General features: G+C 55.6%; 1 protein-coding gene across 1 annotated transcript; it reads right to left on the reverse strand.

Moving 5' to 3' along the window:
• Positions 1–293: 293 nt before the first annotated feature.
• Positions 294–19,406, reverse strand: TTC22 (tetratricopeptide repeat domain 22). Its single transcript, XM_069477987.1, has 7 exons — positions 18,719–19,406; positions 5,774–5,829; positions 5,455–5,570; positions 4,613–4,731; positions 3,652–3,813; positions 2,559–2,711; positions 294–2,011 (listed from the first exon to the last, which is right to left on the reverse strand). Exons 1-7 carry the CDS (start codon positions 19,283–19,285, stop codon positions 1,475–1,477), a joined length of 1,710 nt encoding a protein of 569 aa, XP_069334088.1. The 5' UTR covers positions 19,286–19,406; the 3' UTR covers positions 294–1,474.
• Between the last annotated feature and the right edge of the window lie 413 nt (positions 19,407–19,819).

The raw sequence follows: 19,819 nt of genomic DNA on the forward strand, positions 1-19,819 counted from the left end.
AGGGCTGTGTGTACAGCCTGCCGTTGAGTCACCTCCTGGCCTCTGTTGCAATGGAGGTGAGAGGAGGAGGAGGAAGGGAGAGATGGTCACCTCCCAGAGTGGTGAGCCAGGAAGAGCCATGAGGTGGAATTCAGGGGCCTTAGGGTGGCCTCACTACCCAGATTTCACAGGTACCTGGAATGCCACCATCAGTGTTAAAGCACTGTCCCAGTGGAAATCAGAGTGCCCCATGTGACACGCCAACCTTTAACACATAAACACTTCATACTTTACTGGTGATCGGTTTATTAGTATTTTTCCAAACGTGAAAAACGGTGACAGTGTTTGAGGTACAGAGTGGGTAGGATGGCAAGCGTGGCTTTTGGCGCCACTTCCCTTCTGTGGCTCTCAGTTTTCCCATCTGCACAACGAGGGGCTGGAGTGTGTGATCTGGAAGGCACTGCATTTCAGTCTGTTCTCCGCCCGTCAGTGGATAGGTGGGTGCTGGCTTGTCCCTCGTAATGTCTGAGCACCAGGGATATGAGCAAAGCAGGGAGTGTAACTCTTCAAAGAAAGGAAAATATGCAAAAGGTCTTACAAACCATTATGGAGAGCTTACTGTTGCAACTGTGTACAACCAGCACTCCTGGAGTCTGGCAAGAACTTATTCTGGAATTTTGGGTTAAATTAGCTCTTGTGTGCCCAGCCATTTCAAGATATGGTGGCAATCTAAGTCTAAGTCTTTGACCAATTCCTAGAGTGTAAAATTCCAAGAGTTTTTTCATTCTCTTGTAGAATGTTCAAGATCGGGGGCAGGTGGCACTTCCTAATAGGTTGGGCCCCTAGGTTCCCCTAAGAACAGGGAAGTCAACTAAAGGTTCTGATGGGCTCTGTTTCAGGGGCGTTTAGGAAGCCTTTTGCACCGAGGAGGAGGCCTGCTGGAGACAGGCGGAGAGGCAGGAAGAGCCCCGAGCTCCCAGGCGTAGGCGAGGGCCCTGCCAGTACCTCACTCGCTGTGTGGCCTAGCCCTCTGCTCTAGCCAGGGCTTTTGTGGCTGCAGGACCCCAGACCCACTCCAGTCAGCTTCGGAAAAGGGGGCTTTATTGTAAGGATACAGTGTGGCTCACGGGACTGCAAAGACAGGCACTCAGGCCTCAGGGACTGAGCAGGGGATCAGAACACCGCCACAACGGAGACTGCTCTCTTCTGTTTCTCTCAGGAGACTCGCAGACATCTTATCTTCTGCCTGTTTTCAAAATTCTGCCCCTTAATTGGCAGTTTCCCAGGGCCCTCTCCCCTCCGCTCCCGGTCCCCGAGGATCTCCAGAATCAGGCCCGTCTGCCCCGGCCGGCGCTTCCACGGGCCCCGGCGTTCCGGAAGTCCCAGTTCCCCACAGAGGATCTGATTGGCTCCGCACTCCCGCCAGCCTGCGGCAGGGCGGGCCCGTCCAATCAGCTCTGGGCGGGGCGGGGTCTCGGCGCGGTCGCTGGCCGCCTCAGACGGACAGCGCCCGGCGGCCCCGTGGCGCGCCTGCGCTCTCGCCCACGCCCTCCATGGTCTCGAAGAGCAGCCGCACCAGTGCGGGCCGTCCCTGGGCCACCAAGGCCCGGGCCAACCCCAGCACCTCGTCCGTGTGGCCGCGCCACACGCGCTGCAGCTCCTGGCGCAGGCGCGCCGCCGGGTACTTGTCCTGTGCGCGGCGCAGCCAGGCGTCCACCTCGCGGCCCAGCTCGCCGTCGCTCAGCTGCGCCTGGCTCCACTGCGCCAGCAGCGCCTCGAGCAGGCAGCCGAAGCCCTCGGTGTGGCTGGAGCCCGCGTCGTCCAGCTCCACGGCGCGCTTGAAGCAGGCGGCCGCGTTGGCCTCCTCGCCCTTGATGCGCAGGCACTTGCCGCGCAGCAGCTGCAGCTCGGGCAGCGTGGCGCCCAGCTCCGACTCGCCCGCCTTGGCCAGGAATACCAGCGCCTGGTTCAGCGCCGCCTCGTCCACCGCCAGCAGCTCCTGCACGGCGTCCACGCCCATGTAGTAGTAGACCTGGGGTGGGGGCCGCGGGGTGAGCTCCTCCCCCGCAGCCTCTGCTCCCCGTCATTCCCTCCCCACGCTTGCTTTTTAAAAAATTCCATTCATTCCCACCCTCCCTCCGCCGACAATTATTAATCATATTTTATCCCTGTCCCCTTAGAAAAAGAGAGTGCTTGGATTCCAGTTCTAGCCCTTCCACACTTAGCCATATAACCTTGAGTGAATCAATCTCTGGGCCTCCGTTTTCTCATGTAAAATGATGATATTGTCACCTCTTGGTAATCCTTCCCTGAGCACAGATAGAAAATGGATATCTTCGAGATAAAGAATGATGGTTCACACTTGCTGAGTGCCTAGAAAGAGCCAGGCCCTGTTCTAAACACTGTACACACATTATCTCATTTAATCCTCACCATGACTGGCGGAGGTGGCTGCCATTATTGGAAGGAGGGGGAATGTCTTATTCCTCTCTGTGTCCCCAGGGCCCAGGCCCAGCCTGGCAGGGAGTAACGAGGTTTTTGGTAAGCCATTGACTAACAGAGCCAGGAGGCTGCCTTACCTGGCCGATGTCCAGGTAGGTCTTGAGGCCTGGGCACACCCTGACCACTTCCTCAAGGTCAGCCTTGGCGCAGGCGAGGTGGTTCCTGTCAGGCATGCCCCCGAGCCCCATCTTGGCCCGCTCCAGGTCGTGCAGGTAGGCTCTGATGTGTATCTGCCAACACAGAGTCAGCTTTGGGAAGATGATCCAAGCAACAACCTCCGTCCTCCTTTCTGCCCTAAATAAAGCCAGTCTTTCTCAGCACCAACCAGGGAAGCTCTGGGGTGCAGCAGAAAGCCCCTGAAGCTGGGACCCTTGGGTCCTTGGTCCTAGTCCTGTACCAACCTGGGCTAGCCACTCCCCCTTTCTGGGCTTTAGTTCCCCTGTCTGTGCAATGAGGGGGTTGGATGAAGTAAGAGCCCCTCATTCATTCACTCATTCATTCGACAAATATGTATTGAGTGCCCAGGAGCTGCCGTGGTGACAAGATAGATGAGGTCCCTGCCCTACATTCTAGTAGGGGAGGCAATCAAACAACAAGGAAACCGGACCATGTCATGTGATAAGTGCTGTGACAAAATAACCAGGGCAACAGGATAGAAGTGATTGGGGAGGGTTATGTTAGACAGGATGACAGCACTGATTTTGTGAGTGTCTATGTCAACAAGCAGTTTGGGAAGCATGGCAGGTAGCCCCAACTGACAAGCATCAAACTACAGATGATTCCAGACCTCCCCATACCCGGAGCATGTAGAAATTCTAGAGGTTCGGGAGGAAGTAAGGGAAGGGGTTTGTTGTTGGAGGTATTAGTGTCTATGGCCATGAGCAGGGCTCCAGTTACCAGCACCATGGTGGGGCAGGGGGAACAAATCTCTGGTTTTGGAGTCAGCTGGGCTAGGGTTTGAATTCCAGTCCTCCCCACTATTAGCCACGTGACCTGGAGGAGGTTGCACAACCTCTGTGAACGTCATTTTTTACATTTGAAAAATTAGGACACTAATGCTTTCCTTGGGGAATTACCATGATGACTGAGATTCTAGCCAGGACCTAGCACGTGGTAGGTGCTTAGTTCATTCATTCTTCATTCATTCAACAATTATTCGTCATGACCCACCTTGGCCCTTGTGCAGTACGCCTGCCAGTTGAGCTCTGGATCTCGCAGGACATCCAGGGCCATGTTACAGGTTCCAATGGCCATATCCTGCTTTCCTAGGAAGTGGAAGATTTTGGCCAGGCGATTCAGGATGGGAAGTTGGTCCTTGGCAATCTCGATGGCCTAGGTAAGGGAGGAGGGTAAGAGCAAACCAGTCTCTGTTAGCCAGACCCAGGGGAAGCCTGGCTCTGGACAAAGCCATGTCACCACAGTGCTCTTAATCCCCATAGCTACCCACATCCATCTGCGGGTTCAGTCATATCATGGAACCCAATGCTTTGGGGCACAACCCACTGGCACTCAGCTCCTGAGAGCCGTGGTCCCTGGTCATGTCCGGCAAACCTTCCAGCACCCAGGCAAACGCCTCCTTCCCCGTGTGTGCTCCCTCTCTTCCTGGGGCAGGTGAGAGGAAGGGCCAGAGTCAGCCTCTACCTCCCCCATCCTTACAAGGTACAGGGTTTCTATCTGGGCCACAGCTCTTAAGCCCTCTGTTGTTACTGACTGCAGCCTGTTCTATGTGACTTGCTTTAGGGTCACAGGGCCTGTGGGCACAGCAAAAGCCATCCTCTTTCCACGGTGCCATTGGATGGGGAGGGAGGGAACTCCCCGCAGAAGGAATGCTGTGAACAAAGGCCTCACAGGGAAAAGTCTCAAGGCCGCTTTCAAGGCTGGAGAAGTGGGCTTGGGTCAGGCTGGGTGTGGAGAAGTTCTTAGCCTTTGGCAAAGGGGAACGGTGACCAGGGAGCACTTTTGTTTTGAATGAAGAGAGGACGGAGAGAAAGGTCTGGAGTAAGTGTAATTCCTGGGGTGAGTGGGGGGATATGGTGGGGGACAGTACCCAGAGATGGTGGGTTCTGGGAGGAGAGGCTGGGGGACTGAGCTCCTTCCCAGCTTGGAGAGTGGGTATGGCTGGGGCACGTACCTTGCCAAAGCAGTCCAGAGGGTCGGTCCCTGAGTACCCGCAGTCATGCACGCCCATCGGGGTGGTGGAGAAGGTGTCCTTCCTCTCCAGCAGCATCCCGAGATAGCACCAGGCCAGCGCTGGGGGTGACAGGTGGGAGAGGGTGTCTAGCAAGCAACAGTGGGGAGAGAAAGGGGAGCCACCAGGAGGGAGGAGGCAGCCCCACTCAAGGTGTCAGCCCCACGAAGACAGAGGAAGGGACAGTGGCGTGCAATCACTGAGGGCAACCCAGGGACAGAGAGAAACAAAGATGCAGAGAGGGGACGTGTGAGGGGTGAGTGAGCACATTTTGGTGCTTATTCTCTGTGTTCAACATGTCACTTCCGGCCTCATTTCAGGCGCATAGCTCTCTCCTGATGTCAACTCTTCACCAGCTCTGGTGGTTGAGTCCCTGTCCTTGTTGTCTGGCTCTGAGAGAAACTCCTCTCCAACAGACCCTTCATCCCCCTAACCGTAAAATGGGGGCGGTGGGTGGAAATAGGGGAAAACTGTCTATCTCTCCCCCCAGGTCATGAGTTGCAGACCTGGAAACTCAACACTGTAGTCATTCGTAAATGGAGTGTTCACGTGGGCAAGGTGTGTGGGCTTCTTTTTCATTATCAGTCCTTTCTTTTTTTACTTTCTTTTTCTCTTTATGTCATCGTGACTGCAAGTGTGGGCTTCTTGAGGTGCGCAAATGAGTGTATGGGACAGGTCGAGGGAGACAGTGCCAGAGGTGGGGACAATGCCACAGGCAGGTGGGGCTAGGTGGGTGCAGGGAGAGTGGGCAGAGGCCACCGCCCCACCCATCCTCCGGCCCCTACCTCGGTGCTGAGGGTCCGAGGACTTGAGCACTTGCCGGAGCAGGGCCAGTGTGCGGTTGAAGGCAGGCAGCCTCTTCTGCTCCTCGCTGCCCAACTCCAGGAAGATGCCATCTAGCCTGTGGCCGAGAAGTGGCTGGTTGGCACCCCCTCCCAGCTGTCCCCAGTGTGCTGCGAGCCCTGCCCAGGCCCGTGGCAGGGAGGGGGCCTTGGGAAGCCCTTGCCGTGAGATGGGCTCAACCCCCTCTGCCCTCGCCCTCCTGCCTGGGTGCCAGGCCACACCTCTCCCCCCCCATCCCCGCCCCCAACCTCCTCGCCTGACCTGATGAAGAGCGTTGCCATGGTGAAGTACCAGCCCCTCTTCTCCTCCACCGGGATCTAGGGAAGCAGAGGACAGCCCATGCTGCTGTCAGTGAGGCACTCGGGCCATTGTTCATAAGTTCCCACACCTTCCCTGAACCCCAAGAGGCAGCAAGCACGGTGGGAAAGGCTTTGTCCTTAAACACCCTGGAGTATAGTCCCGGCTCTGCCAGTCACTGGCTGGGTGGCCTTGGACAAGTCGCTTCACTTCTCTGACCACAGAGGCTTTGAGGAGACGAGCTGTGTGAATGCCCCCAGTGAGGTGCCTGTCACAGGGCAGGTGTGGAGCGCATGTCCTCCCCTGCCCTCCCCAGGGCCCCCGGCCCCACACTCCACGGCCCCCTTCTCTCTCCTCCACTGCCCACACACTTCTCCCTTGGGTGCCTTCCCTCCACCTCCCCCTTCCCGAGGAAGCCCTTTGGGCTTACTAGGTGAGTCCAGCCCAGCTGAAGCCCAGGACCCCCTGAACTGTCATCCCATTATTATTCTTGCCACCCTTGCTGTGCATTTGGACTGACTTGGGCACCAGATAAAATATTTATGCCATTATTTATGGGAGTAGTTGCTCCAGCCTCGGGAAGGAATTTTAATGAAAACCAATAAAACCCCCAGTGCATGTCAGCAGCTCTGCCTCAGGCTGCAGCCCCTCCCCCTGCACTCGCGTCCTGCTGGGCTGCTGTGAGGCTCCTTTTGCAGCCCTGCCCCCACTGTGGCCGCCTCAGCCCGGGACCCATCATCCCTCCACCCCACCCCCAGCAGCTGGGGTGAATGAGTTTCTAAGCACCTATGGTGTGCGGCCCTGTGTTGGGTGCCATGGGGATGTGGCACTGAATGGGACCTGCACCCTGATCCAAGGGGCTCACAGCCTGGCCGGGGACACAGACCCAGGCTTGAGTAATGGGACTTGGCTGCCGAGATCCTGACACCCATTTTCCCCATCTCACAGCAAACCTGCGAGGTAGGTGTTATCCTCGTTGTACAGAGGAACATACGGAAGCTCAGAGAGGTAAAGTGACTTGCCCAGGGTCACACGGCTTGTGCGTGTCAGAGCTGCGATTGCTCTCCTTTTGTCAGGCTCCAAAGCCCGTGCTCCCTTCGCCATGCCAGGCTGCCAGTGACTATGGTGCGAGGCCAAGTCTGATGGAGGCCGTGAGAGTGATGCAGACCAAGTGCAGCAGAGGGCCAGGCCGCTCGCAGCCGGAGGATGTGGATTTAAGGAGGGTCTTGAATCAGCAGTGGCATTTCAGAGGGCGGGATCCTAGAGGCGTGTGGGAATGGGCAGCTGGTGGGCACGGGGCAATGACGTGTGTCAGGGAACACACTGGCAAGTTAGGCTGCGGCTGCTCTGAGGCAGCCTTGGATGAACTGGGAGGGAGGAGGGGAGGGGGCAGACTTCCTGAGCCAGATCCCACAGAGTGGTGTGACTGCCCATGGGGACAGGGGCTCCCCAGCAAGGTCACCCAGAGGAGGCCCCAGTAATTGCATTGCTCAGTCACTATTCCCCGAGCATCTTCTCTGTGTGGCCCTAGGCTGGGCAATGAGGACAGGAGAGGAAAGGCAGGTCCCACCTTTAGGGGCTCCCCCTCTGGCAGGAAAGCCAGCCCCAAAGACACAGTTAGAGTAGAAGGAACACCAGGGCTAGGGGAGCCCAGAGGAGGCATCCTGCACAACCCGGGAGTATCCCTCAGGCTTCCCAGAGGAGGAGCTGGAGCAGGGGCCTCCAGGACAAGTAGGACTCACACAGGTGGATGCAGTGAGAAAGGCATTCTGGGAGGGCAGGGCACGTGCACAAGCTCAGAGATGAGCCAGCAGGGGTGTCGGGATCTGCATGCAGCCCTGAGGGCTGGAACTTGGTGGAGGGGGGTCGGGAAGGAGCCAGCAAGGGCACATCAGGAGGGCCCCCCCCCCAGTAGTGCCAGGCTCAGGATTTAGAGCTCACCTGCCGGGCAGTGGGGAGCCACAGAAGGGGTTAGAGCTGGGGAGTGCCAAGGTCCAATGTGTGTTTTTACATTCACATCACCTTGAAGGGTAATCCTGTTACTTAGGTGGGAATGTGTATATTGGGGCTCCAGCTGGGCATAGACTGTCTGGAGAGGAGAGGGGCAGGCCCCAAGGGTTAAAGGGCATCCCTGAGAAGTGGGGAACACTTTTCCTAAAGAAAAAGGTGGGGATAGGAGGCTGGAGACCCTTATCTGCTTTACTTACACAGGACCTGGGAAGGAAGAGGGGACTCGGATTCACCCACTGTAGGCCAAGCTGGCTAGAGACTTTGACATAATGTCAGAGCCTGACCATGGGAAGGACCAAAGCATGGGGTCCCTCAGGCTCCCTGGCTCTTGGAAGGGTGACCCCATGACCTCTGGCCCCATGCCTGCTTTGTGGCTGGCTATACTGAGTCATGGTGGGGAGAGAGAACCTTCTCTCCCTTCGGTGCTCCTGAACGGGGGTGTAGCCACAAGCGAGAGCAGGGGGTTGGCCTCAGGGGGTTGTAGTGCAAGGAGCAGAGGCTCCAGTGTCCAACAGGCCTGGCTGTATGAGGTGGGTGGCCCTGGGGGATGAGTTACTCCTTGGAGGCTATGTCCTTATCTGCAAAGGAGGGTAGTAATTTGGGCCTTTCAGGAGCTGTGAGGGCAGTGCCTAGCCTAGAGTAAACGTTCCCTTTCTCCTGGATTGGGTTAGAGCTGAGGGCGGGCAGGGTTCTCTAGGAGGCTGCTTTGTCCCCTGCGGCCTGTTTCAGTGGCCCTGTTGTCGAGAGGCATCCTGCCACACCTGCTCTCCACTCCCCGCCATGCTCCCGGGACCTCAGGTCCCCTGTGGGGTCCTAGGCACAGGGACCTGTCCTCCCTCCACAGGTCCCCAGTGTTAGAGAGTAATGTGTTGTCCTCAGGGCTTGCCCTGGTTCATAGCGACTCTCCTATTTGGAATTCAGGCTGCAAGAAATTAAATTATGTGTTCAAACCACACAGTTAGTACATGGCAGAGCTGTACTCTCTGTCATGCCTTCGTGGTCCTAGCCCCAGGCCTTGTTCTTGACACTCAGTTATCTTGATCAACCTTCTTATTATGGACCTGAAGACACTGAGACCAGAGAGGTGAAATGACTTAGGGTCCCACACTAGTTAGCATCAGGGCTTAAAACCCAGTGGTTTCACCACCACTCTGCACATCATTCAATATTCTTGAGCAATTCAAGAACCTGGTTATGGTTTTCACTAAGCGAGCAACACCACCACCTGGTGGCAGTATGCTCAAATTGCAGGGGCAACTCCTAGATGTTAACTCTCTCATCAACTTTGAAGACTAAAATTGATTTTCAAAAAAGTAGCTAGCTGAGTGACATCTGTGTGACAAAGCCCAAACCTAGTCCCTCATCAGATCCCACCTGAGAGTGACATTTGCAGGAGGGACTGTGGGGTTGCAGACAGGGTCAGCGGATAAGGAATGGAGCTAACGAGACGCAGATCTAGTCTGAGGCCTCGTTGTGCTGGGCTTTCCTCTATCCCTGTGACGAAGCGGCGCTGGCTGCTCACTCTGCTGTGCAATTCTGGCCCTAAAATGGGCTGTCTCTTTAAAAATCCTTCTGGTTGTAACTGAAGCAGCAGCTGGAGCTGTTACCAGGGGCAACCTGGCAAGCCACAGAGCGTTAAATTAAACAGGCCTCTGACTGTCCCCTCCCCTCCTGGAGAAGGGGGGCCGTTCCAGCTCTCTCCTGGAGAATAAAGTTGCTGTGAAACCTCTTACGCTGCGAGGAATTCAGTTACAGAGTTTATGACTCCCAGAGGCCAGTCGTTTGGAGGCAGCCTGGGAGGAGGTTCAAAGGACTTCTGCCAGAAGAGGAGTATTTACCGAGGACCTGCCTGGGGTGGGCTCTGGGCAGGGCATCCCCTCTTTCTCTTGTTTAATCCTCAGCACAGTCTCATGAGCTGGGAATTCTGTGGTCTAGGAGAGGGGCCGGCCGGCATGTGAGTCCAGGCTTTGAGCTGGAGGGGCTTACATTAGGCTGCTGTTCTGTGGCAGGTTCATGGGAGGGAACTGGGTGTGGCTGACCCCAAGGTAAACCCACAGGCCCTGGCCCTGGCTGAAGGGGAGACAGAGGGACAGACCTCAGGAGAGGGCTTCTCAGAACATTTCCCAGCTCTCTGAGGCCCCAGCTCCTATTTTCCTCACTTTAGAGATGGGGAAACTGAGGCTGAAAGATGCAGAGACTCACCTCCTTGAGCTCATATTTCAGGCCAGGTCTTTCTGACTTCAGGTTCTTGTTTTCCCATAACATCTGGCTGCAAGGGGGCAGTGTTTGTACAGTGTGTACCATTTACAAAGTGCCTCCACACAGATTCCATCTGATCCTCAAAACATCCTGCGTGGACGTGAAGGGGGCATCATTACCCTCTTCATACAGTTGGGAAAACGGAGGCAAGAGAGGTCCTCAAAGCCACAAGGCCAGTGGGAAAGCCTGGACAGAAACCCAGAGGCAGTGCTCTTTTTGCTGTACTAATAGTAGCAACTTTTAGTGAGCACTTACTAGGCACCTGGCCCTTCATTTGTATGTGTTAACCCATTCAACTCTTTCTACAAGGTAGGGACTATTATTCTCCTGGCTATCGATGAGGCAACCGCGGCGCAGAGTGGTTAGATACTATGCCCGGAGTGGCACAGATAGAAGGCAGTAGGGCTGGGAACCAGCAGCTTAGATCCACAGTCCCTGCATCCAACGACCCTAGACCAGTGGTCCTCGAAGTGTGGCCCCCAGGCCAGCAGCGTCTGCATCACCTGGGAATTGGATAGAAATGCAAATTCTTGACCCACTAAATCTAAAACTCTGGGCGTGGGGGCCCAGCAACCTGTTTTGACAGCCCTCTAAAGCATGCTGAAGTTGGAGAGCCATTGTACTAGGCTATCGCGGTACCACACTACGGAGAGTGGAATAAAAACCGCCCAGCAGATGTATTTCTTTTTTAGTGGGTAAAAGGATCAGAAGTTGTGATCCTTAGGGCAGCTTGAAGATCCAAGGTCATATAACTGGGTGGGTAAGCAACAAAGGTCGGTGACCCGGCAGAACCTGCAGGAAAGAGAGTTCGGATGAGCCACCGCAGGAGCAGGTAGGTGTTAACTCGGGTGGGTACAACGATGGATCTTAAGCGGTCCATTTACTTCAAAAGGCAGACCCAAAAGAAGGAAGTGTTGGGGAGCTTGGCTATTTTAAGGGATTTCAACAGAAGATCTTTTACTGTACCAATGGCTTACAAATCTATGTGCAACTGAATAGGCTATACAGAGACCTTGTTGGTTCACAAGGAAAATATTTGCCTTGCAGTTTGGACTTTGCCCGGGATGACAAGCTGTCCTCTGTGTTGCAGTTAGTTCCTGAGAGCTGAGTAACTCTCTTTCGGGAGAGGAGGAATGACAGGAGAGAGAGTGAACTTTTCTCTAGCGTCACTCAGTGCCTCCAGGCACGGGCTGCTCACGGCAGCCTTGGAAGGTATATCACATCCTCTCCCTTTTACAGACAAGGAAAGAGAGACTAAGAAAAAGGCCACCAGCCCAGCCCCACAGCCCAGGGAGGGAGTGCCCGGATTCAAGTTCAGATCTGTCTCCCTCCAATGACTCTGTTCTTCCCACCTCATCACGCCAGCGCTGTGAAGGCTGACACTGCAGAAAGGAAAGTCACAAGGTGGCAGGCCTCAGCAATACGTCCTTCCTGCACGACTGGAAAGTCCTCTGTGACAGCACAGAGTAGCCTCTCTGCTCCTGCACACGGAGCCCTGCCCTGCCCAGCTGGCCCTGGCCTGCCACCTCTGGGGGCACGACAAGACAGGCGGGGGGCGGTTTCTCCTCCCCACACCCAGCTGCAGGGCGGTGATGCTCCCATGCTCCTGCCTTGTCGGGTGTGGGGAGCAAACAGAGGGATAGGATTGGGGTTCCACCCCCCTGCCACTCACTCCCCCAGGGGTCCAGAGAGGCCACTGGTCCGGCCTGCATCACAAGCCTGTTGGCCAGGGTGGTAAATGTGACCAAGCAGAGGGAATTTGGGGGTTGGGCACTAGGCTATGGAAGTAAATATTCGGCCCTGTCTTGGGTTCCCTGAATTTTAGGCTTTGAGCAGATCAACTGCAGCTCCCTATTGCCTCCCACCTCCTTTCTGGTCCCGGGGCTGTTGTGCAAATGCTGGCCCGGTGGGTCAGTTTTGCTCTGCACTGGTTCCCGGGCTTGCTGGACTGCATTGAGCCACTTCTTTATTCATTGTCCCAAGTGAAAGGGCCACCTCCTGTCTGGTCTGGTCTAGCAGTGGTGGCGGCTGTGTGGGTCTGCAGAAGTCTCTTGTCCTCTGTAGTAGTAACAGCAATGCCTGAACCTTCTCAGCTCCTCCCGGGGTCTGTGCTGTGCTGCACCCTTAACGTAATCGACTTTTCTCCCGGAACAGGTGGTTGGGCCAGACAATGCTAAAAGCAGCTTTGGCTTTGGGGTTCTGTGTCTATGAGGAGGGGGAGACCCAGCTCTCAAATTTACCAGGTAAGTGGGGAGAGAAGCCAGCAGCAGACGCAGAAGGTACTGACATGCAAAGGTGGGTGGCCCAAGGCCACAGAAGGCTGGAGCCAGAGCCTCAGGAAAGCTGTCCCCCAGCCTGGGCTTTGATGTCCCACAGACCTGAGTTCATTTCCTGCCAGCCACTCACAGCTGTGTGTCCTTGGGCAAGTCACTACGCTTCTCTGAGTCTCAGTTTGCTCATCTGTACGATGAGGTTAATAACAGTTTGGATTTCACAGCATTTCTGTGAGGATCAAATGAAGTAATCTGTGAAAAGCATACATATGCACAGTGCCTGGTCACCATCCAGCTCTATCCACCTCCTCTTCTAGCTGAACCAAATCAAACCACTGAGAACTGTAGAGTCCTGTGTGTGTGTGTGTGTGTGTGTGTGTGCATGCCAGGGACCCTGGGGTTGCTGACCGACAGCACCCTCTTGGCTCTTCCTGCCAGGTCCCCACTAGCTGGGTGCAGGGACGGACTGGAATGCCCACACCTTTGTTTGTGAGGCTGGTCTGCCAGCACCGCCTCCCTCCCCACCGGCCCCGCTGGCCAATGATAGCCAGACAGCCCCATGTGCCCTGGCTCAGCCTGGGCAAGTCCCTTCTCCTCCCTGAGCCTGTTATGCCCGTGTGCAAGGAGGACTTTAATTCCAACTGGCAGCATGTCTGTGAGGCTTGAAGAAAAGCCAGATGCACTAATGAAGGTGTGCCTGGTCCCCAGACACCATTGCAGGGGTGGCTCTTGTCATCACCCAGGGTCTGGCCTGGGCCACGAGCAGGGGTGAGAGACCTGCATGTGTGCATGTGTGTGAGTGTACATGTGTGTGCATGTGCATGCGTGTGTTAAGATGCCAATTATTTTGGGATAAGGAGAAGAAAATTAAATAACTGAGTTGGCTTGGGACTGGGTGTTTTGTTTTTTTTTTTTTTTTAGAGGAATACAAGTTCAAGTTGCCCCATTTTAAAAGACAATAGGAATTTTAAGACTTAAAATTCAATTATTCAACTAAATTAAATTTGAACAACTGTCTCAAACTCCTCTTTGGTGTTCAGCCCTATGGCAGATCCTGGGGGTAGGTGGTGGGAGGAGACAGAGAGGCCCAGGACAGAGGGCTCACCCTCTAGGGGGCAAGACAGAAATCGCTGGGAGATAAGCTGGACCAGGGTCGGCAGGGAGCAGAACTGGGCACAACCTAACATGCCACCAGCCTGGCACTGTTCATGTTCTCTCAGTCCTCACAGCAAGCCTGTGAGATCGATGTTAGAATCCCATTTTACAGATGAGGAGACTGAGGCTCAGTGGAGTCCAGTGACCTGCCTGCAGCCCCCTGGTGATGGAGGCAGGATTTTAACCTGGTCTAACTCCAAAGCTTATGCCCTTAGTACCTACCAGACCTTGAGATTTGCCACCACGAGCCCATACACACGTATGTAGGGGTGAGGGGAGGAGGGCAGGAATGATAAGAGCAATCTGCCTCTTCATATCTTTTGTAATTTGAGAAAGAGAAATGGGAAGGAATGAAGTGCATAGAGAGGAAGTCACAGAGACTCGCATACTCAGACACAACACACTCTGCCGATTTTTAGATCATGGGCTGAATTATTAACTTTTACGATGTTTTCTTTTGCAATTTAGGTTAGCCGAGCAGCTGTTTGTGGTTCCTCAGCAGCTCTTTATCCTTCGAGCCCCAGGGGCTCTTCCCCACCTGGGACAGTGCCTGCCCCAGCAGGATGGAAGATCCCTTGCTGTGGCGCAGGCTGGCTCAGACCAGGGCTGCCCACCCATGGCTGTGCTCCCATGGGTGGTGACCCTGTCAACTGGGGGTCCCAGCTCCTGCTTCCCCAGCCTGATCTGACTTTGCCTTCTCCCTTCATCCTCCCCCATCTCCTGGCACATGGCAGCCCACCCATCCCCTTTCGCTGGACACCACCTTGGATTTCCAGGAGGCTGCCTGCAAGGGTCTCTCCTCACCACCCTGCCAGCCATCTGCATGACACTCACCACCCGCTACTTCTCTGACCTGTCCAGAAAGAGCAATCGCTTTGCAGTCAGGCGAAGTGGAGTGGATCCAGCTGCCACTTACTAGCTTTGCGACCTGGGTCAAATTACTTAGCCTTGCTCTGCCTCAGTTCCCACATCTGTAAATTGGCATCGAAGGGTTCTTGTCTTCTGAGGACTAAGATAAAGTCTGGAGGGTGCCTAGGGCAGGCAGGCTTTGACATTACCGTGTGCAGTTGTGAGAAGGAAGGGCTCGAGGAGGAGGTGCTGTTGCAGCTGGTTTTGGTGGGTGGGGTTTGCTTTCTAGGCAGGGGGAACAGCACCTGCCCAGGGAGGCGTGAATGAGCACAGCATGTCTGGAGAACTTCGAGCAGTTTAGAGTGGCTGGGGTGTGAGGCTCAAGACAAGAGGAAATGTAGTGCAAGAGGAAGGCGGAACCGATTATAGAGATCATATGAGCAACTCTTTAGGGCCTTCATGTGCTCTTTCCATGAGCTTTGGGCTTCCCTCCTTCCAGGCCTCACCCCTGCTCCAGTTCAGCTGTCACTAAAGCTCCATACTCTGCAGGTTCCACCACAGGGCCTTTGCACACACCACACCCACTGGGCGTGCCCTCACCTCATTCCTGACAGTGTACTCCTGCCTCTTCCAGAGCCTCCCCTGGTCTCCCCTGCTGAACAGGAGTTGTCGCTCTCTGACTCAGTCACTGCCACTCTATCACAGGACCAGGACTTTCCAGGTCACTGCTGACACCAACATTTAGTGCCCATGTCCCAAAAGTACACTCCCTTGTCAGCCTCTGGGGCTCTGATTTTGGTTCAGAAAGTGTGATCTCTGGGTGTACAGTACTTAGAAATGACTATCACACGACACAGGCCTGTGATGAATGCCTGTGACCTCAGCCAGTTGTAGACACATCTCTGATTTGTCCCTGTTTCCCACTCCCAGGGGAAGGACTCCGGTAAGACTAGTTAGTGAGGGAATAAATGTTTGCTTCTTCCCTTGTTCAAGACAAGGACTTCTTAAAGACAGGGCTGGGCACACAATAGGTGCTCCATAAATGTTAATATGCTCAGCAAATGCCTCTCAGACATGCCCAGAATTTAGCAGTTCATGGGCACTTTTACCCATAATTCAGTTGGATAATCACAGTAAGCCTGAGGCAGACATCACTACTGACGAATGTTTATGAAGCAGACACTCAGGCCAGAGATGACAAGTGACTTGCCCAAAGCCACACAACAAAATGATAACGGAGCTGGGTGCTCAAATTCTACCCTCCTGACTACAATGAAATCATCATCGTTGCCATCCTGACTGCAACTATTTCTTGAGCACCTACTCTGTGCCAGGTACTTTACAGGCACGGTTTTATCTAGATCGTAAGTGGGGACTACAAATCCCGCACTCTCTCCTGGCGTTTGTGTGTAGGGCTGACCACAGCTGCCCTGTGCAGAACTGAGGAGTAGCCGCTGGGCCAGGCCCCAGGACACAGCCAGAGCTTGGCAGCCATGTCCCCCTGAAGCAGTTGGCTCCCTCCCTGGGGCACTGGGCACCCTGCTTAATACTCTCTCATCTGGATGTTCACTCACCTGCCGTGGCCATGTTGACTGGTGGCAGGGAGGGAGGAGCCAGCCTCTGACAGTTACCCTAATCTGTGCCTCCCTGCTCAACTGCTCACCTCCTCCAGGAAGCCTTCCCCAGTGAATGCCCCTTTGAGAGCAGGAAACGACCTCAGAGACCATTCAGTCCCTGCTTCCTATGCCCATTTCACAGATGGGGAAACTGCAGCCCAGGGAGGAGAAGGCCTCATTGTAGGCAGTGTTGCTACTGAGACAAGAACCAGGCTTCCTGGATCCTAGCCCAAGGCTTTTCAGGCCCCACTCTGCTGTCGTGGCCTGCTGCTGTGACCACACTTGACACATGCAATGCTAGCTGCACCTTCCACTGAGTGCAACCTGACATTCAGGGTCACAGGTTCAGGATTTAAAACACCTGCCGGGCACGGTGGCTCACACCTGCAATCCTAGCATTCTGGGAGGCCGAGGCAGGAGAATCGCTCAAGGTCAGGAGTTCGGGACCAGCCTGAGCAAGAGCGAGACCTCGACTCTACTAAAAATAGAAATAAATTATCTGGCCAACTAAAAATATATATATAGAAAAAATTAGCCGGGCATGGTGGTGCATGCCTGTAGTCCCAGCTACTCAGGAGGCTGAGGTAGTAGGATCGCTTGAGCCCAGGAGTTTGAGGTTGCTGTGAGCTAGGCTGACGCCACGGCACTCTAGCCTGGGCAACAGAGTGAGACTCTGTCTCAAAAAAAAAAAAAATTAACTCTTAATTATGATGTCAACCAAATGAGGGATTATCCATTTTACCAATGAAGAAGGCTGTGACGTACGTGGTATTCTTATCCCCATTTTACAGAGAGATAAAGGAAGCTTAGATATGCCAAGCACTGAATCGAGGTGAGGGAGCATGGTGGGGTGGGAGCTGGACCTGGACCACCTGACCCAGAGTGTACTCTCTTATCCTCTACTGCGTGCCGTCCATAAGTCAAGTCCATGCCTTTCAACCTGTACTTCTGAGATTGTGACCCCAACACTTCCTCTTACGAAGCCATAAGCTTTGGTGGAAAAGGCACTGAGGGGTATGCAGAGGCTTTGGGGATGGAGCTGTGTTACCCATGTGTGAAGGCTTGTTTTATTTAAATACCACACATCTAAGCCGTTATAAAACATCATCATTATTATCAGCTCAACCTTGTCTGTACTGTGTCTTCATAGAAGAGTCATGGTACCCCTCTGAACTGTGGTCTCTTCTTCTGTAAAAGAGGATAATGCCCTCCACCTCATTTGTCTGTCATCCACTGCCCAGTGTGGCAGGCAGCCTCAGACATGGCCCCAGAGTGCCCCACTCCAGGTATTCATGTCCTTGCGTAATCCCCTTTCTTTGAATGTGGGCTGGACCTTGTGACTTGCTTCTAGCGAACAGGACATAGCAAAAGTGATGGGATGTCCATGTGACAAGGAAAAGAGGGAGGGCTCTGGCCGGCAGCCAGTGAGGAACCGAATCCCGCAGCAGCCGTGGGAGTGAGCTTGGAAGCAGATCCTCCCCCAGTCAGGCAAGCCTTCAGATGAGACCACAGCCCAGAGGCACTGAGCTAAAACCACGCTCAGATTCCTGACCCACAAAACTGTGCTTATTGTTTTAAACAGCCAAATTCTCAGGGTATCTGTTATGCAGCAATAGATAACTCATACACCTAGTATTTGTCTATTTAGTGCCAGGTCCTATGCTGCACATATATCCATTCAAGATACACTTACTGAGTGCCACTGTGTTCTAGGCACTGTGCCAGGTATTGGGTTTACAGCAGTAAACCAGGTAGGCATTGTCCCTACTCTCAAAGACCTTAAGTTGAGCTGGAGAGACAGAACTGCAAATGGACAGTGTGAGCAGTGCTATGGGACCCCAGAGGAGGCATCCGACCCAGGCTAGGGAAGTTAGTGGAGGCTTCCTAGAGGAGGGGATGTCTGAGACAAACCAGGCAAAGGCGGAGCAGAAGGACACCCCAGGCAGAGGCTGAGAAAGGGACAGGTGAGCTGAAGGATACCTGGCCTGCTGGGGAAAAAGGGGAAGTAGCTTGTGGCAAAAGCCTGGCTTGGAGGGGGGAACATGGCAGAGGGAGGGCAGAGAGGTATGCCCACCAAAGAGCCTAGAATTTATCTGCGGGCAGGGCGAGTCACCGGGGGGTTGTAAGCAGCTGGGGCAGCCAGCAAGATGGAGCACCACAGCACTGGCCGCAGAGTGGAGGATGAGGCCGCTGGGTCAAGCTGGGGGCCAGGGACCCAGGGAGGATGACGGCAGCCACACTGGAGCAGGTAGGAATTATGGAGGCTGGGCTGGCAGAGGAAGGCTGGAGAGGAGTGGATGGACCTGAGAGAGAGGAGGAAGTGGAGTGGACAAGATTTGGGATGCGAATGGATGGGGACGAGGGAGAGGGGGAGAGAGGAGGTAGGAATGCTGCCCAAGCTTCTGGTGGGATGCCCGATTGTGCCTTTTACTTAGGAGGGTGTGCACAGGCACAGGCACAGGCACTTGCCGGCAGGAGCAAGGTAAGGGGGCGAATGCGCCTGCTTGGGTTTTCGGTGGTGTCAAAAGAGAGAAATGGGAAGGCAGCCGGCTAGGAAGCGGGTCCAGCCCCTAGCCCAGGAGAGAAGAGCTACGGGTCGGTGTGGGACGGGAGGGGGATGCACATAGCGAAGGTACCTCGGAGGACCAGGACTGAGGGAGAGTCAGGGGTGCAGGGGTCTCTGCAGATAGAAGGGACCATGATCACCGCCTTCCCAGCGGTGGGGGAGAGGGGCGGGGGTCACCCACCTGCTGCCCGTAGCCCAGCGCCTTGTCGTAGAGCGCGATGCCAGCCGCCAGCACCTGCGCGCGCTCCTCCGGGCTGGCGCAGCCCACGTCGAAGCCGTGCGCGTAGCCCTGCTCGGCCAGGCAGCGCGCGGCGCGGAGCTGGGGGTCCCCGGCAGCCTCGGGCTCCGCGGCCAGACCCATGAGGTCCGCCAGCCGCGCGGCGCACGCCTCCTCTTCTTCCTCCTGGCCCAGCCGCCCGTAGACGTGCGCCAGATTGGCCCAGGCGTTGAGGTTGCCGGGGTCCTCGCGGGCCACCTCGAGGAAGCGCTCGCGCGCTTCGTCCAGCTCCTCCAGGTAGAAGGCGAAGGCGCCCAGGAGGTGACGCACGGCGGGGCGCTGAGGGGCAGCCGCCAGCTCGAGCTCCTGCAGAAGGCCCTCCCGCTGCAGCTTCAGGTCCCGGGCGCGCAGCGGGGCGGGCGAGCGCGGCTCGAAGTTCAGCTGCATCTCCAGGTGGAAGTGGCCCGGGAGGTAGTCCAGGTCGTCAATGAGGGCGTCCAGGTCGTCGGCTGCGGCCTCCAGCTCCGCCATGGCCGCCCCGCTGCTCTCCTGGCCTCGCCCTTGTCCCCGAGGCTGCGGAGGGGAGTGGATGGGGGCGCCCCCCGAGCGAGCCCGGCGCGGGAGGCGAGGGCCAGCGCGCGGAGGCCCAGGGCGCGGCCGCCTCCCAGTCTGCCGGGCTCCCGCCGGTGGGTGGACCGGGGAGCGCCCTGTGGGTGTTTCCGCTTTCGCTGCTCAGCGGCTTTTAGACGCGGACATTGCACAACCAGGTGTGCCAGAAAAACAGGTGCACTGCCAAATTCAGGGCGCACAAACCCCGGTGCGAGACAAAAGACGGTTTTTACTCTCTGCTCAGTTGACGAGGAAACTGAGGCTCAGAGGAGGAAAAGGACTTGCCCAGGTCACAGAACGGGGGCGTGCCCAAGTAGGCCTGGAACCCCAGTTTGCTGAAGCCCAGGCCATTTCTCCATGGGCGGTGCTGCCGTCTCTGCCAGAGCTCTCTGAGTCAGAACTGACCCTCCCAGCTGCAGAAGCCACCCTCACTCCTGCCACTGTCCCGTCCTCACT

The sequence above is a fragment of the Eulemur rufifrons genome, chromosome 8, assembly GCF_041146395.1.
Source record: "Eulemur rufifrons isolate Redbay chromosome 8, OSU_ERuf_1, whole genome shotgun sequence".
In the NCBI taxonomy this organism is placed as follows: Eukaryota; Metazoa; Chordata; class Mammalia; order Primates; family Lemuridae; genus Eulemur; species Eulemur rufifrons.